The following is a 20,850-nucleotide window of genomic DNA, read 5'->3' as shown; positions in this document are numbered from 1 at the left end:
GACGGCTGCGACCCACTACATGTTTATTGGACCCGTGCCCCTCCTGGCTGGTACTGGCATCCTGGGAAGTGACACGAGGCTGGCTCCTGGGCCTAGTGAATGCCTCATTGGGTGAGGGGTCCCTACCGGCCGCCTTGAAAGAGGCGGTGGTGAGGCTCTTACTCAAGAGGCCTTCCCTGGATCCGACGGAACTAGCTAATTATCGTCCTGTCTCCAACCTTCCCTTTTTAGCGAAGGTTGTAGAGAATGTGGTGGCACAGCAGTTTCCGCGACACCTGGAAGAAACCGATTATCTAGACCGGCGCCAGTCCGGTTTCTGACCCGGTCACAGCACGGAGACGGCCTTGGTCGCGTTGGTCGATGATCTCTGGAGGGATAAGGGTTGTTCCTCTATCCTGGTCCTATTAGATCTATCAGCGGCTTTTGATACCATCGACCATGGTATCCTATTACGCCGGCTGGAGGGGATGGGAGTAGGGGGCACCGTTTTGCGGTGGTTCGGCTCCTACCTCTCCGACCGGACGCAATGTGTGTTGGCAGGGGGGCAGAGTTCGACCCTGAGGTCACTCACTTGTGGGGTGCCGCAGGGGTCGGTCCTCTCGCCCCTTCTGTTCAACACATATGTGAAGCCGCTGGGTGAGATCATCCGTGGTTTGGGGGTTGGATACCATCTGTACGCTGATGACACTCAGCTGTACATTTCCACCCCAAACCACCCCAACGAGGCTGTCGAAATGATGTCCCGGTGTTTGGAAGCCGTCCGGGTCTGGATGGGGGACAACAGACTCAAGCTTAACCCCTCCAAGACTGAGTGGCTGTGGTTACCGGCGCCTCGGTTCAACCAGTTGATTCCATCACTGGCCATAGGGGGTGAACAACTGCCCCCTGTGGAACGGGCGCACAATTTGGGCGTCCTCCTAGATGCCCGGCTGTCGATGGATGACCATGTGGCAGCCGTGGCAAGGGGGGCGCTCCACCAGGTTCGCCTGGTGCACCAATTGCGCCCCCTATTGGACCGGGATGCCTTACGCACAGTCACTCATGCGCTGGTGACGTCTCGTCTGGACTACTGCAATGCTCTCTACATGGGGCTCCCCTTGAGATGTACCCGAAGACTACAGCTAGTTCAGAATGCGGCTGCGCGGGCCATCATGGGGAGTACTAGGTACTCCCACATAACACCTTTCCTGCGCGAGCTGCACTGGCTGCCTGTGGTTTTTCGGGTGCGTTTCAAGGTGTTGATTACCATCTTCAAAGCGCTCCATGGCACAGGGCCTAGTTACCTGCGGGATCGCATTCTACCACATACATCCCTGCAACCAATTCGCTCACACAGGGAGGGACTCCTCCGGGTGCCGTCCACCAAGCAATGCCAAAGGGCGGCGCCTAGGAGTAGAGCCTTCTCTGTGATGGGCCCAACCCTCTGGAATGACCTCCCCCCCGATATTAGAATTACTACCGACTTCCGCTCCTTCCGACAAAAACTTAAGACTCACCTCAGTGACGTGCGGTGAGGTTTATGACTGGTGAGGCACTGACACAGTGCTGAGTTTCAAATATTTTTAGACTTGTGGACTTCCCAGAATTCCACAGCCAGGCATGCTCAGTTCCAATTTAAAGCGACAGCATTTGTTTTTCTCCTTTGCTCCTTATTTCTTTTTCTTTTTCTTCTCCTTCCCCTCCTTCCTCCCTCTCTCCCTTCCTCCCCCTCTCTCAAACACACACACACACACACACACAAACACAGAAGTTGGATTGGACTATCTCTCCTACCCCTTCCCTCTCTCACTCACTCTCAAACAAACCCACACACACACAAAAGTTGGATTAGATATCTTTTCCAGTGGCTTGAAAGCAGCTCCTCTGCCATCCCCCCCCCCCCCATTCCCCTGCTGCCTTTCCCAAATACCTCCACCATTGCAAATGCAGCCTGCTGTCTGGGTGGGAAATGCCTGGAACACAATAAAGCCCACCCACCACCTCCTGCTGGCAGGCTGGGGTGAGAGGAGAGGCAGAGAAGCCGGAGGGGAGCCTTCCAAAAGCCTTCCAAAAGAAAGAGGCTGGGGGGAAGTGTGTGTACTACAGCATGGCTCTTTGCCTGGCTTCCTGCCTCCTCCTGTGGTCTCCTCAGTGCTCGCTTGTGCTCTCCCTCCCCAAGTGTAGTTTGATTGCAGGTGGAGCCACGTTAGCTTTTCAAACTTGTAATCAGTGAAGCTGGGCTAGATTTTTATATAGTTTTATCCAGCTGTGTGTGTGTGAGAGACAAATGAATGGGGGCCTGGGGAGGAAGTCACTACACTTGGGGAGGGAGAGCACCAGTGAGGTTAAGCAGAGTCATCCACGGTGAGGCAGCAACTAGCTCAGCTTTTTCCTTTTACTTTTTTTTTTCATGTTTGAGTGGTGAGGCTGTGCCTGACCTGACTGCACGTCACTGACTCACCTGTTCTGACTAGCCGGCCTGGCCCACTTATAATTCTACTCTTACCTCCTGGCGGATATTTTATTTGGGATAGCTTTTAAGGTTAATGTTTTAACTTTTTAAAATTCTTTTTAAATTTTAATCTAACTTAACTAAATTGTACAGGGAACTTCTATTACCTCCTCCAGTCCTATGTTTAATTTATTTATTGTATATTTATAACATGTATTTACTGTTTAACTATTTTAATATGACTGTACACTGCCCCGAGTCTCTTTTGAGAGAGGGGCGGTCTAGAAATCCAATAAAGTTAAGTTGAACGGTCACTAAATGAACTGCTGTAAGTCGAGGACTACTTGCATTATATACCATACCCAAGAAATGAAGTATATCTAAAGTGTGGGTGAGGTTTTTTTTTTTCTTAACAAGTTCAGATTGGGCAGAGTAAATATCTTTGAAGATTTCAAAGAGATAGCACACTTGGGGAACACTGCTAATTGCTAATAAAAAACAAACATTAACTACCAGAAACATAGCAACCAACTCCTACAGGACACATTTGTCTCACAAATATGTCAGCAGTCTTACTTTTGTAGATAACTAGTGGTTTGTTTTCATCTTAACACAGCAAAAAAAAAAACCTCATGAAATTACAGGTATTTTGATTTATTAATGTGTGTATTTGACATCTTTGTCTGCATTCCTCTGAACCAAAGAAAGCCTGTTCTTTGCCAGGCCAAACAGGAAACATTCCCTTCACCTAAATAAAGGATCAAATCATAGAATCATAGGCCTAGAAGGGATCTTGGAGGTCTTCTAGTCCAAATCCCTCCCTGCCCAAGGCAAGTCAAGTTCAAAAAAATTCCATGAAATTCCAAAAAATTGAGGATACTCAACTTGGGTTGTGTTTAATTGCAAATGTCTGTCTGTCCTGCATGGTGTAAACCATTGGGTAATAAGAAACCCACTATTGTTATTTATTCAAAATAATTCAATAAATCATAAGATAAAGGTAAAGGTTCCCCTCGCACATATATGCTAGTCGTTCCTGACTCTGGGGGACGGCGCTCATCTCTGTTTCAAACCCGAAGAGCCAGCACTGTCCCAAGATGTCTCCGTGGTCATGTGGCCAGCATGACTAAATGCCAAAGGCGCATGGAACGCTGATACCTTCTCACGAAAGGTGGTTCTCATTTTTCTACCTGCATTTTTATGTGCTTTCAAACTGCTAGGTTGGCAGAAGCTGGGACAAGTAACAGGAGCTCACTCTGTTACGTGGCACTAGGGATTCGAACTGCTGAACTGCCGACCTTCTGATCGACAAGCTCAGCGTCTTAGCCACTGAGCCACCACGTCCCACAATAAATCATAAATGTGGTTTATTGTGATGTGTAAATCAGAATTTGGCTTTCAGTTAAGCAAGTTTTTGAAAATGGGTTTTGGGACAACTGTATTGAACTACACAACTGTTGTTTTTTTTAATTATCTACTGGCAAGAGAAAATAAATTAAATTAATTAAATTAAATGAGCCCATCTCGGAATTTCTATCTGAAGCCCATAATTATATTAGGAACCATTAACAGTAGGCTGGTTTTAAGTCTGAAAGTAGAGCATGTTTGTTCATTTGATTTTTTTTTCATTTTAAAAGAATGAAGAACAATAAATCTACTGCCAATTAGGTATTGCTGACTTTCTTTAGATAAAACGTACGCCTTCCTGCATAAGGTGGCTTTAGATAGCATGGCCCTTGAAAATACTTTGGCTCAAAGGCGTACAAATGCCTGACAATGTGAAGGTATATATTAAAGCACATAGTGAGTGTCCTGTACAGCATGGCTTCAGAAATGTATATTTCTCCAGGCTCGATTGATCGCATCCCAGCACACTGCAGGATGTACAAATCTTGGTCACTGTTATCTCTGTGACACTTTTTCTTTAGCTTCTTCGCTTCTGCTTATCAACTTTTGACTTTGTGATGCTGGATTCAAAGAAACAGAGAGATTGGGAAACTTCTGTTTGCTTTACCTTATCTCATCCTCCCTCCCTCACATCCACTAGGCAAGCCTACATTACAGGGGGGGGGGGGAATGATTGAGTCACAGTGCCTTCCAATGAACCAATATTTATTTGCACGCTGCTGTGTTAATCAGGCAGTATCTCAATTAAGGGAAAAGCTTACTTTGGGGAGTTAGGAACGAATCAACTGATATTTGTCAACGCTAGCACAACTGGCTGGCCAGCACCCATCCTTCTGAGGCAGAGGTGGTATTCAGCAGGTTCTGACCACTTCTGGAGAATCGGTAAATACCACCTCTGACTAGCCCCTTCCCCATCTGTTCTCTGCCTCTCAAGTCCCAGCTGCTCAGGAAGCAATGGGGATTTTGCAGTAACCTTCCTCTGGAGTGAGGAGGAAATGGAGATTTTACAATATCCTTCCCCTGCCACACCCACCAATCCCACCAAGTCACGCCCACAGAACTGGTAGTTAAATTTTTTAAAATCCCACCCCTGTTTTGAGGTCAGTAAAATGAGGACCCAGATTGTCGGGGGCAATATGCTGACTCTGTAAACCGCTTAGAGAGGGCTGTAAAGCACTATGAAGTGGTATATAAGTCTAAGTGCTATTGCTATATCTTAATGACTAAATTGCTAAACAATTTAACATCTGCTTTAAGAGATTTTTATATGTCCTTGTCTGACCATAAGACTACATAAATTTTTTAATATCTACGATTTTTTTTCTCAATGGGGTCAAGCTGGTGCGCATAATTCTCATTTAAGCCTTAAACATTATAAAATGGGAATATCAATGGTGCTTTTTAGGCTGCTTTTACTGCCTATTCCTTCCGTTTGTTTTAAAATAGATTTTTATGTGAAAATTATCATTTGAAAGGAATCATCCAAACTCCCACTCTGTAAGGATGTTTCTGGGAAAAAATGATCTTGCTACCTTCCAGGTACCAAACATTACTGCAAGATTTCATAAACTGAGAGCATACATGAAAATGTAAACAAACACTAGGAAGTTTACAACAGGAGACGGCATGTGTGTTGGAATTCAGAAATGTTTGGACATTTTCCCCACACTTGGTGAAAACACAGATATAGCTAAAATAAGACAACACTTCCAACTTAACTTAGAATGCATTCTGTTTAACAGAATCCAGAAAGATGAATTAGCTAATCGTTCCTCTGCCTATTGAGTGTCAGCCCTCAGGCTGCCATCCAGGGGGGCCCTGTCCATCACCATGCCCACTATGCAATGCTGCCACATTGATGTTGCCTCTCTGATGTCGATTGAGCCTGTAGCTGTATGTGGCTCTTCTACCCGGGGTGCAACTGCCTCCTCTGATGTAACTCTTTTGCTCGGATGCTGCTAACAGGGAAAGAGGCTATGATGACACTGAGTGGGGTTGTGGCTGGAGGTGTGGGTCATGGTGATTGGTGATGGTGGGTGGGTGTCATCTGGGTGGAGTTGTGGGTGGAGCTGGGTGGGGTAATGGTATGTGTGTGTGTGTATGTATGTATGTATGTATGTATGTATGTATGTATGTATGTATGTATGTATATATATGGGTGATGGTGTTAACTTGGTTAGAACTGACTTGGATTTGATTACCTTTGTATCATTGTCATTTAGTGCTGGTTATCACGTAGTTTATTAGATAGAGATAAAAGTTTTTCACCAAACAACCTGAATCACTGTTTGTATGCAACGTGAACGCCGGAACGCGACATTGAGGACATAACTAATTTTCAGAGTGACGCCTAAACCCTAGATCAAGGGTATCAATCTCTTGGCCCATGGGCTGGATGTGTCTGTCACATGCTGGCCACATCCACCCATGTTTTAGTGAAGGGGGAAAAAGTCACGATATGTCACTTAGCAACAATGCGAAAAGCTGTGAGTTGACACCCCTACCCTAGATGAACTGGTACGGAAGGGGGGGGGGGAATTCCTATATATACAGTTTTTGTTTTGAAGAAGAGAAGCTGCCAAGTTGCCAAAATGTTGTAGGACCATAGCAAATTTCCTTAATTCTCAACAGACCCTGCTGCCAAGCAGAAAGAAGCTGAAGGGAGAGGCCTGGAAAGATGAAGAATGAGATTATGGGGGAAAATGAAATCCAGAGTTATTGGACATCTGGCAGAGCAGCAGTGGTGATGGAGGCAATTTATTAATACTAATAAGGGCTGCTAATTAATTCATTAATACTATTAGTGCTGCTTTGGAGTCTCATGGTAACCTTTTACACATAGTCCTTGACTTACAACCAGTCACTTAGTAACTGATTGAAATTATGATGGACCTCTCTGGGATACTTATAGCCTGATTCCAAAGTTCTGGTGGCCATGACTCCCCCCCCCCCTCCTGTGGCCATTTGATCACACGCTGGGTGCCAAACAACTGGCTTACATTTATGGCTATTTGCAGCATCCCATGCCACATTTTAGAATTTTGCAAGAAAACTGGCCTTTCCTTTCGGTTTTCAGCAAAAGTAGCCCATAGAAAAACAATTAATACTCTTAATGACCATGGTGTTTGCTTAAAGACCATAGTACTCGCTTAATGAGCACCACAAAAATGGTAATAAAATCTAGTCAGTCTAAAGAGCAGCCCGTTTTACAACCATCACTACTTATGACTGTTATGGGACAGCTTCATTACTGTTGTAAATCAAGGACCACTTGTATTTTACATATTAATAGCTATATACCTATTTTATTACAGACTTCTTGGCATTTCTCTTTCTTGCAAAGATAAACCAAAACAATATTTTAAAAATTCTAAAATATTCTAAAATACGAAGCTTTTGAAAATATTATCTACTCCTTTATTTCTGAATTATGTACCATGTGTTTTATTCTACACATTAATATATTAAACTTTAATGAAAAGAAGAAAGACAAAAGGGGGGAGGAGACGGATCTTATGCCTGAATGATATGACAATGAATGGATGGTTGATACCAATAGAAATTAGCACTTAGACTGCCCCATATCGCTTTACAGCACTCTCTGGGCAGTTTACATACAGTTTACTGGTCAGTATATTGCCCCCCATCCCAAAAAATCTGGGTCCAACAATCATTTTACCAACCTCGGAAGGATGGAAGTCTGAGTCAACTTGAGCCCCATCAGGATTGAACTACAGACTGTTTGCAACTCCAGGGTCCTTGATTGCTATTTCGATATTAGATTTCATGAATTCTTATGCAAGATCCTTTCGTAAGTTGCTTTGAGAGCCTTGCTAGGGCTATAAAATACATATCAACTTTTTAATTTAAAACATCTACTTCCCCAATAAGGTTTATCTAGCACAACACTCTTCTCTGAAATGCAGTTTTGACTGGGGTCCACAATCGGCTGATTAAGTAATCAAACGTAACACAAGCTGTAAAAATTCAGAAATGCTACGTACTAAAGAGTTGTACCAAAATCCAGATGTTTCAAATTTGGTCCCTGCCCAGCAACTCTAATCTAAAACAGCAACCATGCACACTATATTTGATCTTTTTTTTCTACCCCACTGGAGATGCAATCAAAGTAATTTGTTAAGCTTTTTCTCTTCAAAATGGGATAGCAATGAGGTTGAGCAGACCATCCCTTCTGCACATACCCCCTTGCATACATCCAAGGTAAGTGATTAAAGAGAAGGTTCCTTCAATGGTTCAAGGGAGCTTCTTTTTAGGGCAACAAGATAATTTGGGGAAATTATCTTGTTACCTTAATGGTCAGGGGAACATTGGGGAAAGAAGAGAGAGAGAAAAACATAATTGCCTTTACTCCATATGTACAATATACTGGCAAAAAGCTATAGTAAATAGCCCAACCAAAGCTCAAAAGAGAAAAAGACTTCACCAGTAATCAGCACCCAGATCAGCATAGATTAACTCCAGGGTCAACATCAGAGCAACAATCAAGTAAGCAAATACCCCAATCAAGAAATTAACAGAACAGAACAACAGAGTTGGAAGAGACCTTGGAGGTCTAGTCCAACCCACTCCCTAGGCAGGAAACACTACACCACTTCAGACAAATGTTATCCAATATCTTCTTAAAAATTTTCAGTGTTGGAGCATTCACAACTTCTGGAGGCAAGTTGTCCCATTGATTAATTGTTCTAACCGCCAGGAAATTTCTCCTTACTTCTAGGTTGCTTCTCTCTTTGATTACCGTGTTTTCCCGAAAATACAACCTGTCCTGAAACTAAGGCCTTGCCACATTTTTCGCATGGGCAAAAATATAAGTCCCCCCCTGAAAATAGCCCCCCTGGACAACCCCCCCTCCAGCTAGGCAGAGCACCGCTCACCGACCTAGTGGTATCCCAAAGGTGCCAAGCCACGGGAGTCAGGGGGGAGAAAGGCGCTCACGTTGCTTGCCGCCTTTGGGATACCACTAGGTTGGAGAGTGGCGTTCTGCCTGGCTAGAGGGGGCAGTTGCCGGGCGGCTGCTCCCTTGCAAGCGAGCTCCCGAAGAGCCGGGCAAAGCCTCAGGGGTGAAGCAGCCATGAGGTGACCACACTCATGAGCAGCCGCCCGGCAAACCCCCTCTCCAGCTGGGCAGAGCGCCATTCACTGACCTAGAGGGTATCCCTAAGTTGCCAAGCCACGTGGTGCTCTGCCCGCCCCCCAGCTCCCGTGGCTTGGCACATTCGGAATACTTCCTAGATCAGTGCATGGAGCTCTGCCCGGCTGGAGAGGGTGGTTGCGTGAACGCCTGTTCCGTCCCCAGCTTGCATGTCTCCCAGCCTCACCATGCCCTGGCCCAGCTCTCCCTGCAGGGTCAGGGCGCTGCCGCTGCTTTTGCCGCCACTGCCGCGCTTCGAGCATAACTTCTTCTCCGGCTTCCAAAATCCGGAACTCGGCTTCCGGCAACGGCCACTCTAGGAGTGCGCTCTATGATTGTGGACCCTATGGCAGCCGGCCCAGGCAAGTCACCAGAATATAAAACAGCACTCCTTACTAGCACTGATGAGGTTACCTAGTTAGGGTAATGAAACTTTTACAAGCAAGCTCAAGGACCCCTCATGTCAACCCTGAGGTACAAATATTCTCCTTTATTGGTATTCTGCATCTGCAATCATCAATCTACAGTACAATACTAATGTTTATCCAAATGCTACAGTCAGGATACAAAAATATAGTCTAGGGCTATGCCTAGCTTGGCAGCATCCCTTTGATGGCCCCAAGAGTTTCTTCCGCAGAATGTGTAAGATTGACGTTTTCAGTCTTCTTTTTTTCAGTTACGGTGGAAAATGAGTGCCAAAAGCTAGGGAAATGCTTCATATGAGCATTTGATCCCTAAAATCCCCCAACAAAACAACACCAAATCTGCAATTGCTCACTTTTGAAGTACAAATTTGATACTTTGGTATGTCACACAAAGTGTTGAGGTTACAGGAGTTCTATACTTTTTTGCTGCAGGGTCTGTTGTTCCTATTAAATATTGCATCTAGCCATGCATCCATTACTGTCTCCCTTATTTTTCCCAGGGAAAATAATTGTCCAAAAGCTCTAGAACAGGGATGTTCTCAAACTCAAGGCCCATGGGCCAAATCCGGCCCACGGGATGCTTAAATCTGACCCGCAGGGCCAGCTTGGAAATCGGCCCACAGTGCCTCTGGCAACCAAAACAGGGTGCAAATGGGCCGTGCGTGACCCGCCGCACCCGATTTTATCCAGCAGGATACTGCAGGAGGCATCCGTCCCATCTCCCCCTTCCCCGGCTGGCCCGCAGAGAACTGCAATGCTGATCCGACTCTTGAAGAAATCCAGTTTGACACCCTGCTCTAGAAGGCATGTTCATCAACATGCCTGCCAAAGCTTGTCCTTGCTATGAAGAAAGCGGCCCTCTCATGTATTAGAACAAATCTCAAGAGAGAGAGACCCAGGCCTTTCTAATTTAGTTGTCTACCTCATCTCAGGAAAACAGAATATTGAGGGAGAAAAACCTCAATAAATTACTTGATGAAGGGAAGCAGGGAAGCACTAGAGCAGGGGTGTCAAACTGGCAACCCAGGGGCCGGATGCGTCACACGAAGGCCACACCCACCCCAGCTCCACAAAGGGAAAAAACATTGTGATATGTCACGTGACAGCAACATGATGCCATGAGTTTGACACCCGTGCACTGGTGTCTAGACTGACAACACTGCATAAAAGGGAACTAAAGAAACTGCACAGCTCAGTAATTTTATTCACATATAGTGTATATATATTTATTTTTAGCAATTCTTTCACAAACTTTGAGTCTGGATAGTGATGTCTGTCAAGCCACTCTCTTTCAGATCTAATTTTCTTTTAAAATGTAGGCATTGATCAGAATTTGAAAAGAAAGTCAAACTTCTGCAACATGCAAAAAAAATCATTATAAATGCATTTAATGATAAAAAGAACACTCATAACCTCTCTTTCCAAGAAATATTTTAAGATGATAATACAGTAATTAATTCAACAATGTCTGTCACTCTGATTTCTTTCTCTCAGTCACCTAACAAACAAGTCGCCTCAGCGAAGAGATTCAACTGCAAGGATGTTTAAGCTTGTTTTGTGAAGGATCACGAGAAATAATGATGAGAACCACTATGGCTAAAGGAACCATCTCTAAAGAAATTCAGTACAATTAGCAAAACCAATAAATCATTGTCTACTGACGTTTGTATTTCAAACTCAAGAAGCAACACCATGTCAAAAACTCTGCATTTATTGCAGTAGTAAAAAGGAAACAAATTTAGAAACTGCAGTGTTCAATACTCTGTTCATTTTAAATGAGGACAATCACAGAAGTTATGTTACTATGAATAACTGTGAACCAGGAAAAGTCAAGACTGTCCATATTGCAAGGTTATTCAGTGGGTTCATTGTGGAATACAAAAGGGGCTTACAGCATAGACTTGCTTGTCAGGTGCAAGCAACCAGACCCACACATGCAGAGTTCAAGCTAATACTTCATTATATTCTGCCTATTACACAGAAATATCTCCAGACTGCTTGCTTTCTCTTGGGAATAGACAGATAAGACTCTATGGAGCTGGGGACGTGAATGGGTTAGTCCTGGATCTCTTGTAGTTGCACAAAGATTCAAGCCTAATCTCCCATTTGAATCTTCCTGCCTGCCTAGCTGGGCATTTCCTGAAACACAAAGGAATTAAAACTTCAAAGACCTGTGAACTCAAAGTGACACTAGATCTATAGCAACCGTTCATAATACCAAAAAGAAAGTATCTAGATTTGGGGGACTACTGAGACCTTCGGAATGAAGAACAGAGTCATTTTATCATCAGAGTTCCTTAAAGAGTAGGGCCGCATAAAACAAAATCCTAGCTCTAGAGACAGATGTCAATTTGGCCAAAAGTGAAAAGCTTTGTGCTTGAATGATTTTTTACTGGACTGCCAAGACAAAAGACAAAGATTCCCATTGAATGAACAACCGATGGTGTTTTTTTTTCTCAATAGCTAACTGCACCCAAAATCAAAATGAAGCAGTGAGGATAAATATTTCCTTAACTCACAAATGCAATCTAGTTAGCTAATATGAAAGCTTTGTTAAAATCCACAGAGTTTAAGATAAAGGAACACAGGACAAGGTTATCCTAGAATGGTGTGTGCGTGTGTGTGTGAGTGAGAGAGAGAAACACAGGGAACTATTGGAGTCAGGGCAAGGAGGTAACGTACCTTGTGACAAGTTTCCGTTTTAATTTCTTTGAGAGCACGTTCAGAAAACACACACCCACAGTTGCGTAGGAAGCAAAAGCTGAGAAAACCAAAGGAAGAGAGATTAAGTAAATTAAACACATAGCACTTAGTCCAGTTAAAGCAACTCTGATTAGAACAGCAATCCTATACAGGTAGTCCTTGACTTACAACCACAATTGAGCCCAAAATTTCTGCTGCTAAGTGAGACATTTGTTAAGTGAGTTTTGCCCCATTTTGCAATCTTGCTTGTTAAGTGAATCGCTGCAGCTGTTAAGTCAATAACATGATTGTTAAAGTCAATCTGGCTTCCCCATTGACCTTTGCAGAAGGTCGCAAAAAGGGCTCACATGACCCCAGGCACTGCAACTGTCATAAATATGAGTCAGTTGTTAAGCGTCTGACTTTTGTTCATGTGACCATGGGGATGCCGCAATAGTTGTACGTGCGGAAAATGGTCAAAGTCATTTTTTTAGGCCTGTTGTACTTTTGAATGGTCATTAAATGAACTGTTGTAAGTCAAAGACTTCCTGTATATTTTAAACTAGTAACAAGACCTACAGAATTCATGTATATTTATTTCTGTGAAAACATATATAGGATCCCGCTGTAGGTAATGTTATACAGGCTAATTTTTAATCAATACACTATTTGTTTCAAAGGTATCCTAGTTGCAATGCTGCACACTCCTTGTTAGGAATTAAATCTCTTTGCAAGGCCAGATTTTCTAAGCAAATCCCTGACTAACAACAATTTGCAGATGGAGTAGAGAAGTGGTATCCTGTTGCAACAAAAAAATTTCCAGAGCTTACTAAAAAGACAAAACAAGGGAATATTACTCCCATGCTCCATCTGAGATTTTAACATGGTGCAGACATAATAATGCTAATTTTCTTACCAGATATTGTTTCTGGGAAATCAAATACGCAACACTATTTTAAAAAAATATTTTCAACTACCTTAATCAACTAATGGCTTTTGAAATATATGGCTTTTGTTGCATAATCAATTTGAAAACTTCTTCTTTCAATTTGTCTTCAGAAAAAAAATATTTTATGTTTTTGGAAAAACTGCCAATTAATCATTCTGTATTTCCCAGATCGCCTGTGTTCTTAACAAAGATTAATATGTGGTGATATGAACATTTTAAGAAAAAAAAAACATTGCAAGACTACAATATTTGCTACTACATTTTAGTAAACTAATAAACATCATGGGTGTTTCTTAGATTTAACATTTTCTTTGCCAATTGTTAAAATATTGGGTTGTAGGTAGATCCAGACATTTCAGACCTAAGCCTGTAAGTCATTCTTGGATGAGGTTCACAAACATTCATCAATAAGTTTGATTTCTCTAACAATGTAAAAGTAAGAATTTTGGTAATTAATGAATATATATCCTGTTTCCCTGAAAATAAGACCTCCCTGGATAATAAGCCCAATTGGGCTTTTGAGCGCATGCATTGAAATAAATCCTTCGCAAAAATATTGCAACACAGCAGCAGCCATGAGGTGACCACGCTTGCCGCCTCCTGCACGTCAAAAATAATAAGACCTCCCAAAAAATAAGGCCAAGCACTTATTTTTTTTTGGGGGGGGGGGAGAATAAGACCCTGTCTTATTTTGGGGGGGGGAAAGTTGTACTGAATACATTGAGAGCTAATTGTACAACAAGTTTCAAGGCTGCTGTAAACTGTAAATATTAATGACTGCATAATCATATGTTATGTTTGGCTTACAGTGAAGGGAAAAGAGGTTAATAAGGATCTGAATGAAATAAGGGAGAGCCAAGCACGACAGCATTTTCCAATACCTAACAGTAAAACCAGTGAGAATGGTACTTACTGCTGTGTATGTTTATTTCTGAAAAAGTGCATTCAGAACAAATTGGGAATCTGTCTGTTTCTTAGGTTTGTGAGAACAGAAAGGAGGAGGAAGCAGGAAGGAGAAAAAAAATGTAAGATCACCTTCAGTGTATATTTTCTGACTTATTTGGAGTTTTGGTTTTATATCTATATTATCCTTTTTCATTTAACACGCAATTGTATTATTAGGGACTGTACATAATCAATTTCATAATTTATACTATTGATAATAAATTATCTGCATTTACCATGGAGCCATTTGAGGTTACATTACAGAGGGCTTTAAAAAAAAACTATGCTCCAGGGAGTTCATAAGAGACTAAAGACAAAAGATGAATAGAAGAAGAGAGTTCACTCAGCTGCAGCCAATTTTCTAGTTTTAATAGACTTTTGCTCCTTCACTAGCAGTTCCAGGATTCTATTTTTAAAATATAAATTCTTAATTAAAAAAATAACCCAATAAAAACTTAAAACCCCTGATACAGGTTATTGAAAATATAGTCTTTATTGCTGTGACATACTAATAAATCTGCCTGAGTAAATATGCCTATATGTGGGTTTCAGACTGGCCTATGTCAGTGATGGCGAACCTATGGCACGCGTGCCACAGGTGGCACGCTGAGCCATTTGTCAGGGCACACGAGGCGCTGCCCTGTCAGCTGGCCAGCATGCATGCGTGCGCTGGCCAGCTGAGTTCACCCTTTTTTAAAGCCATCTTTTGCCCTCGGAGGATCGTTTTGAGCGCTCTGAAGGCTTCAGGGACCATCTGGAGGCTTCCCTGATGCCTCTGGAGGGCGTCCTTGGGGCGGGGGAGGCTGTTTTCGCCCTCCCCAGGCTCCTATAAAGCCTCTGGAGCCTGGGGAGGGCAAAAAAAGCATGTAAAAATGGGAGGTCACACCTGTAGTGGATGCATGCACACTGGGGGGGTCGCGCATTGAATTATGGTTGTGGCACGCCCGCACATGACCCCCCTGTGCTCCCCCCACTTATGGCATGCGAGCCAAAAAAGGTTCGCCATCGCTGGCCTATGTGCTGCGTTTCCCACCCTCAAACCACAGTATTTGTCAGGCCTTTTCTTTTGGACTTTGGGCCTGCTACATATTCTACTATTCATTTTCTATTCATTTTCTATTGTGGGGAAATGGGGGTGATAAGTAGCCATAACAACATCCTTTGTCTCTGCACCTGGCTGGAACTGGATGGGTGGATTCTGTCTTCGTGGCAGTGGAAGATTGGACCATGTGATCGACTTGTGAGTGTTGGGATCTTGAACTTTCAACTGGGTGGGAAAACCTGGAAGCTTTCAGATTCGGGTTTTCCCAGGTTTACCAACATGGTTCTCTTAGTATATTGGAACTTTGAGGAAACTTTTGCCTCAGACTCTGATTTACTTTTGGATGCTATTTGGAACCCTGACAGCGTAAATAATTCTAACCTGCTCAGAACTATTTTTAAAAAATCGCGTGCTAAAATAAGAACACAAACAAATGTTTTAACTCCATCTAATTTAAGCTGCAATTTTAATCACATTGGCTAGGAAACAAGTATCATTGGATTTAATACACAAAAACATTTTAGGACTAAATATTCAGCTGAGTTCTGTTTGTATACGGGTGTGTTTTTTTAAAAGAACTTTTCCCTCATTTGCTTAAGAATATGGATTTACTACTTCAATGTCATCAAAGGTTTCTTAGCCAAGGAATCTTGTACAGCAGGAATGGGAAAAAATTCAGATGCCAGAAGCCATCACAATGGAGCAAATACTGTAATATAATTGGACTTTTTAGCATTCATGAAGTCTTGTCAGATTTCAACAATCTGCCTGGTTGGCCTGAAGTCCCAATGGGGGAGTTCTACTCTGGAGGTAGTGCTAGACAGACAACAAATTCCACTTACACCTCGTTCCCCATTCACCCATCTTTTTTATTAGTCAATATCAATATCAATATTAAATATTGATACATTTTCTTTGTTGTCTTTTTCTTATTTTATTGTTCTATTATTTCACTTTCACTTTCCTTAACCTTCCTTTTTATGTCCTTGCTTGTTATTGTTGTAAGCTGCCTAGAATAGTCCCATGATGACATAGGTGGCAAATAAATTTAATAAGACAAAGAACAAAAAAGCAAAGATAGTACCAATCACGCTAGGCCCTTTGGGCGCAGGCTCAAAATAACTGAAGCACCACTTGAACACCACTAGCATTGACAAATTCACCATCCATCAATTGCAAAAGGGAGTCTTATTCAGAACAGCTTACATCCTACAAAGGGATCTGTTAACACCATCAAACATCCACTTCTGTCTATCCCAGGTCTTTGGGGAGGCCTCAACAGATGGATAAAAATGTCAAGTCAGGTCTAAACATTTGGCTGACTGTGTGATGAACCATAGTAATCTCAGCCCCAAGGCCACACATGTGAACTGTCTCATACATGAACATCTAAATCTCTTGTGATGTTAAGAAGATGTGCAAGATATTTTGAGTGACAGTGTTGAGGCTAAATAATGGCTACCACAGTTCTTCTTCTTGTGCCATATCCATCATCGGACATTGGCGATCATGTTGGCAATCCTATTTTTGTCAATAGCTGCATGAAAAAGTGATGCTGAGTTTTGTCCAAACCAGTCCCTTAGGTTTTGAAGCCATGATGTTCTTCTTCTGCCTGGACCTCCTTTGCCTTCAATCTTTGCCTGGAGTATTAAGTGAAGGATGCCGTATTTTTCTGGGTGTTGCATCACATGTCTTAAGTATTCTAACTTTCATTTCTTAATGGCTTTTATGATTTCCCTTTGCTTTCCCAGGTGGCTTATCACCTCCTCATTTGTGATTTTGTCAACCCAGCGTATACATAACACTACAGTTCAGTTGCATAAATATGTCAACAGATGAAGGTGATGGCTGAGAAGGATAGGAAGATCTTCTGGTGCCATTTGACCTGTTGGGCTATTAAGCTATGAAGGACTTTGTCAGCGGTAGTGATGAAAGCTTGAACGTGCAGAGCCTCCAGAATTTTATTTATTTATTAATCAAATAATAATAATAATAATAATAATAATAATAATAATAATAATAATAATAATAATAATAATATTTAATGCTTCTAGACTGCCCCCTCTCCCGCAAGGGACTCGGGGCGGTGTACAGTTCATACAAAATATAACAGGATACAATAAAATTAAATTAAATATGTACAGTTGACAATTGACATGGAGGAGGTTAAAATGTAGTTAAAAGAACTGTACAAAGCAGATATAAAATAAATTCAAACCCCTAAAAACAAATACAGTAAATTAAAAAAACCCTAAAATAACCAGATATAATACATTTGCCAGGAGGGACAGTTGAATTATGCCAGGCCTGCCAGTCGGAACAGGTGGGTCTTCAGTTTTTGCCGGAAGGAGCGGAGGTCAGAAGTGGTTCTAATGTCGGGGGGGAGGTCATTCCAGAGGGTTGGGCCCATCACAGAGAAGGCCCTACTCCTCGGTGTCGCCCGCTGGCATTGCATAGCTGTCGACCAAAAACAACTTCAGACTCCAGCAAGCTACACGGCGTGAATATAGACACTGCTGCATCTTTGTTTTCACGGAGACATGGCTGAGTGATAAGAGTTCCGGATGCTGCTATTCAGTTGGACAGGTTAACTGCGTTTTGTGCCAACAGAAATGCAGCTCTGTGCGGTAAGATTCGTGGCGGCGAACTGTGTGTATACATCAACACAGAATGGTGCAAAAACTCTGTCCTCGTTTCCACCTACGGCTCATCGCTTGTGGAGTTTATGGTTGTAAGATGTAGACCTTTTTATTTACCCCGGGAATTCACCACTGCTATTATACTCGGTATGTATATTCCACTTAGCACTAATGCTAAGGAAGCGCTCTGTATACTTCACCGGACCATCAACGAACTGCAGAACACACAGCCTGATGGATTGTTTATTGTTGCCGGAGATTTCAATCATGCAAATCTCAGGACTGTGCTCCCTAAATTTCATCAAAATGTGGACTTTGCAACCAGAGGGGAAAACACGCTGGATGTTGTTTATACAAACATCCCGGGTGCATATAGTCCGAACCCCCGCCCCCACCTTGGTTACTCAGGCCTCATCTCTGTTATGCTAATTCCAGCATACAGACCACTCACCAGACGTTCAAGACCAGTTTGGAAGCAGGTGAGGACCTGGCCAGCAGGAGCCATCTCTGCTCTTCAGGACTGCTTTGAATGCACTGACTGGGACATGTTCAGGGAGTCTGCAACCAACAGTGACTCCATTGACTTGGAGGAATACACATCGTCAGTGACCGGCTATATCAGCAAGTGCATTGATGATGTTACAGTCTCCAAGAAAATTATCTCACACCCCAACCAGAAGCCGTGGATAACTGGAGAGGTGCGTGCTCTACTCAAACCCGAGATTCTGCATTCAGGGCAGGTGATAAAGCAGCCCTAAGAACAGCGAGAGCCAATCTGTCCCGGGCCATCAGAGAAGCAAAGTGTGCGCATGCCCATAGTATCCACCAACACTTCACGAACAGCGGCGACACACAGCATATATGGCAGGCATCCAAGCCATAACTAATTACAGAACATCACCACCTGCCTGTGAGAGCAATGGTTCACTTCCAGATGTGTTAAACAGCTTTTCTGCCCATTTCAAAGCACAGAACAACGTGACAGCAAGGAAGACCACACCTCCTTCCAACGACCAGATACTTTGTCTCTCCACTACTGACGTGAGGAAAGCTCTAAGCAGAGTCAACCCACGGAAAGCTGCGGGACCAGACAACATTCCTGGCAAAGTGCTCAGAGGGTGTGCAGACCAACTGGTAAATGTTTTCACCAACATCTTCAACATCTCTCTGAGTACCTCTGTTGTCCCAAAGTGCTTCAAGACAACGACCATCATCCCCGTGCCGAAGAAATCATCAGTGTCCTGCCTCAATGACTACCGTCCCCTTGCACTTACTCCCATCATCATGAAGTGCTTCGAGAGACTCTTCATGAGGCATATAAAGACCCTGCTGCCCGTAACATAGGATCCACTGCAGTTTGCATACCACTCGAACCGCTCCACCGACGACGCCATCTCCACTACACTCCATCTAGCCCTCACTCACCTAGAAAACAAAGACTCATACGTACGAATGCTGTTCATAGACTTTAGTTCAGCATTCAACACTATCATTCCCCAACATCTGATGGGGAAACTGACCCTGTTGGGCCTGAACACCTTCCTCTGTAACTGGATCCTGGACTTTTTGACTGGAAGACCTCAGACAGTCCGGATCGTGAACAACACTTCTAACACCATCATACTGAGCACTGGAGCCCCTCAGGGCTGTGTGCTCAGTCCCCTGATGTTCACCCTGCTGACGCACGACTGTGTAGCAATGCACAGTTCTAATCACATCATAAAGTTCATTGATGACACAAAGGTGGTGGGTCTTATCAGCAAGAACGACGAGACAGCATACAGAGAGGAGGTGGAGAAGTTAACAAACTGGTGTAAAGCCAACAACCTGTCTCTGAATGTAGACAAAACAAAAGAGATGGTTGTTGACTTCAGGAGGACACAACACGAACGCTTCCTGCTGAAGATCAATGGCTCCTCCGTGGAGATCGTAGAGAGCACCAAATTCCTTGGTGTTCACCTGGCGGAGAATCTCACTTGGTCCCTCAACACCGGATCCATAACAAGGAAGGCCCAGCAGCGTCTTTACTTTCTTAGGAAACGGAGGAAGGCACAGCTTCCACCACACATCCTCACAACCTTCTACAGAGGGACCATCGACAGCACCTTGAGCAGCTGCATCACCACCTGGTTTGGGAATTGCACCGTTTTGGATCACAAGACCCTACAGTGAATAGTGAGGATGGCAGAGAAGATCATCGGGATTGTTCTTCCCTCTGTCATGGACATATACACTACACGTTGCATTCGTAAACCCAAAAATATTGTGGCTGACCACCCCCACCCCCCCTCATACACACTCTTTACTCTCCTGCCATCTGGAAAAAGGTACAGAAGCATTCGGGTCCTCACGAACAGACTGTGTAAGTTTCTTTCCACAAGCCATCAGACTCCTCAACACTCTTTAAGTTCTTAGATTTAGAGCTATATGTAGTTCTGTGTTCTGCTCTTTTTCTTTTTATCTATGTTGTCTGATGTAGCACCTTGGTCCTAGGAAACGTTGTTTCGTCTCACTGTGTACTGTACGGTATATTGTTGAAATGACAATAAAACCTACTTGACTTGACTTGACCTGAAAGCAAACTGGCAACCAATGTAGCTCATGGAGCAAAGGTGTAACGTGTTCTGTTTTAGGAGTGCACATAACTGTCCATGCTGCTACATTTTGTACTAGCTGAAGCCTTGAGTTAGTCTCCAAGGGCAACCCCATGTAATGTATGTACTCCAATCTGGAGGTGACTAAAGTGTGAGTGAATGTAAACAGAGTCTGCCGATCCAGGAGTGGCACACAAGAAGGAGCTGTACAAAGGACTTCCTAGCCATGACTGCAATCTGCTTATCGAGCTGGAGTCTAACAGAGTAATTAAGGAATAGCACTGTGAGGAGGAGGCTTCCAGGTGCTTCTGATAACATTTAAAATGGACCCAGAACCACAAACCTTGGTTTGTTTGAGACAGATATGACTGTCTCATATAGTGTGAGGTCCGTTATTTGGCGGTATCAAATGTTGTTGAATGGTAGCATATTTGCCTGGATCAGCCGCTAGGATCTGGGGCAATGGTGAAGCAATGTTTTACTGGCAGTGATGAGAGCAGCTGTTACTTACTGCTTGGTGATGGCAACAATCAAGATACACTGGCCTTGGTGTTCCAAATAAAGAGTGAGTGGATGTTGCTAAG

The 20,850-nt window shown here is 43.3% G+C and overlaps 1 protein-coding gene across 2 annotated transcripts in view; it reads right to left on the bottom strand.

Annotated features, from left to right (window-relative positions):
• RTF2 (replication termination factor 2) overlaps positions 1-20,850 on the bottom strand; it is a 79,007-nt gene that overhangs the window by 54,550 nt on the left and 3,607 nt on the right. For both annotated transcript variants that reach the window (XR_014174838.1, XM_081946374.1), the window contains exon 5: positions 12,098-12,176. Coding sequence is in view for 1 of the 2 variants with exons in the window: in XM_081946374.1 (XP_081802500.1) it covers positions 12,098-12,176 (79 nt within the window). In the remaining variant the exon portion in view is untranslated. The remainder of the gene's footprint in view (positions 1-12,097; positions 12,177-20,850) is intronic.

Source organism: Natrix helvetica (assembly GCF_964273705.1).
Source record: "Natrix helvetica genome assembly, chromosome: 3".
Classification (NCBI taxonomy): Eukaryota; Metazoa; Chordata; class Lepidosauria; order Squamata; family Natricidae; genus Natrix; species Natrix helvetica.
Note: the sequence above shows the minus strand (reverse complement) of the source record. Positions and strands in the feature narration are given on the sequence as shown.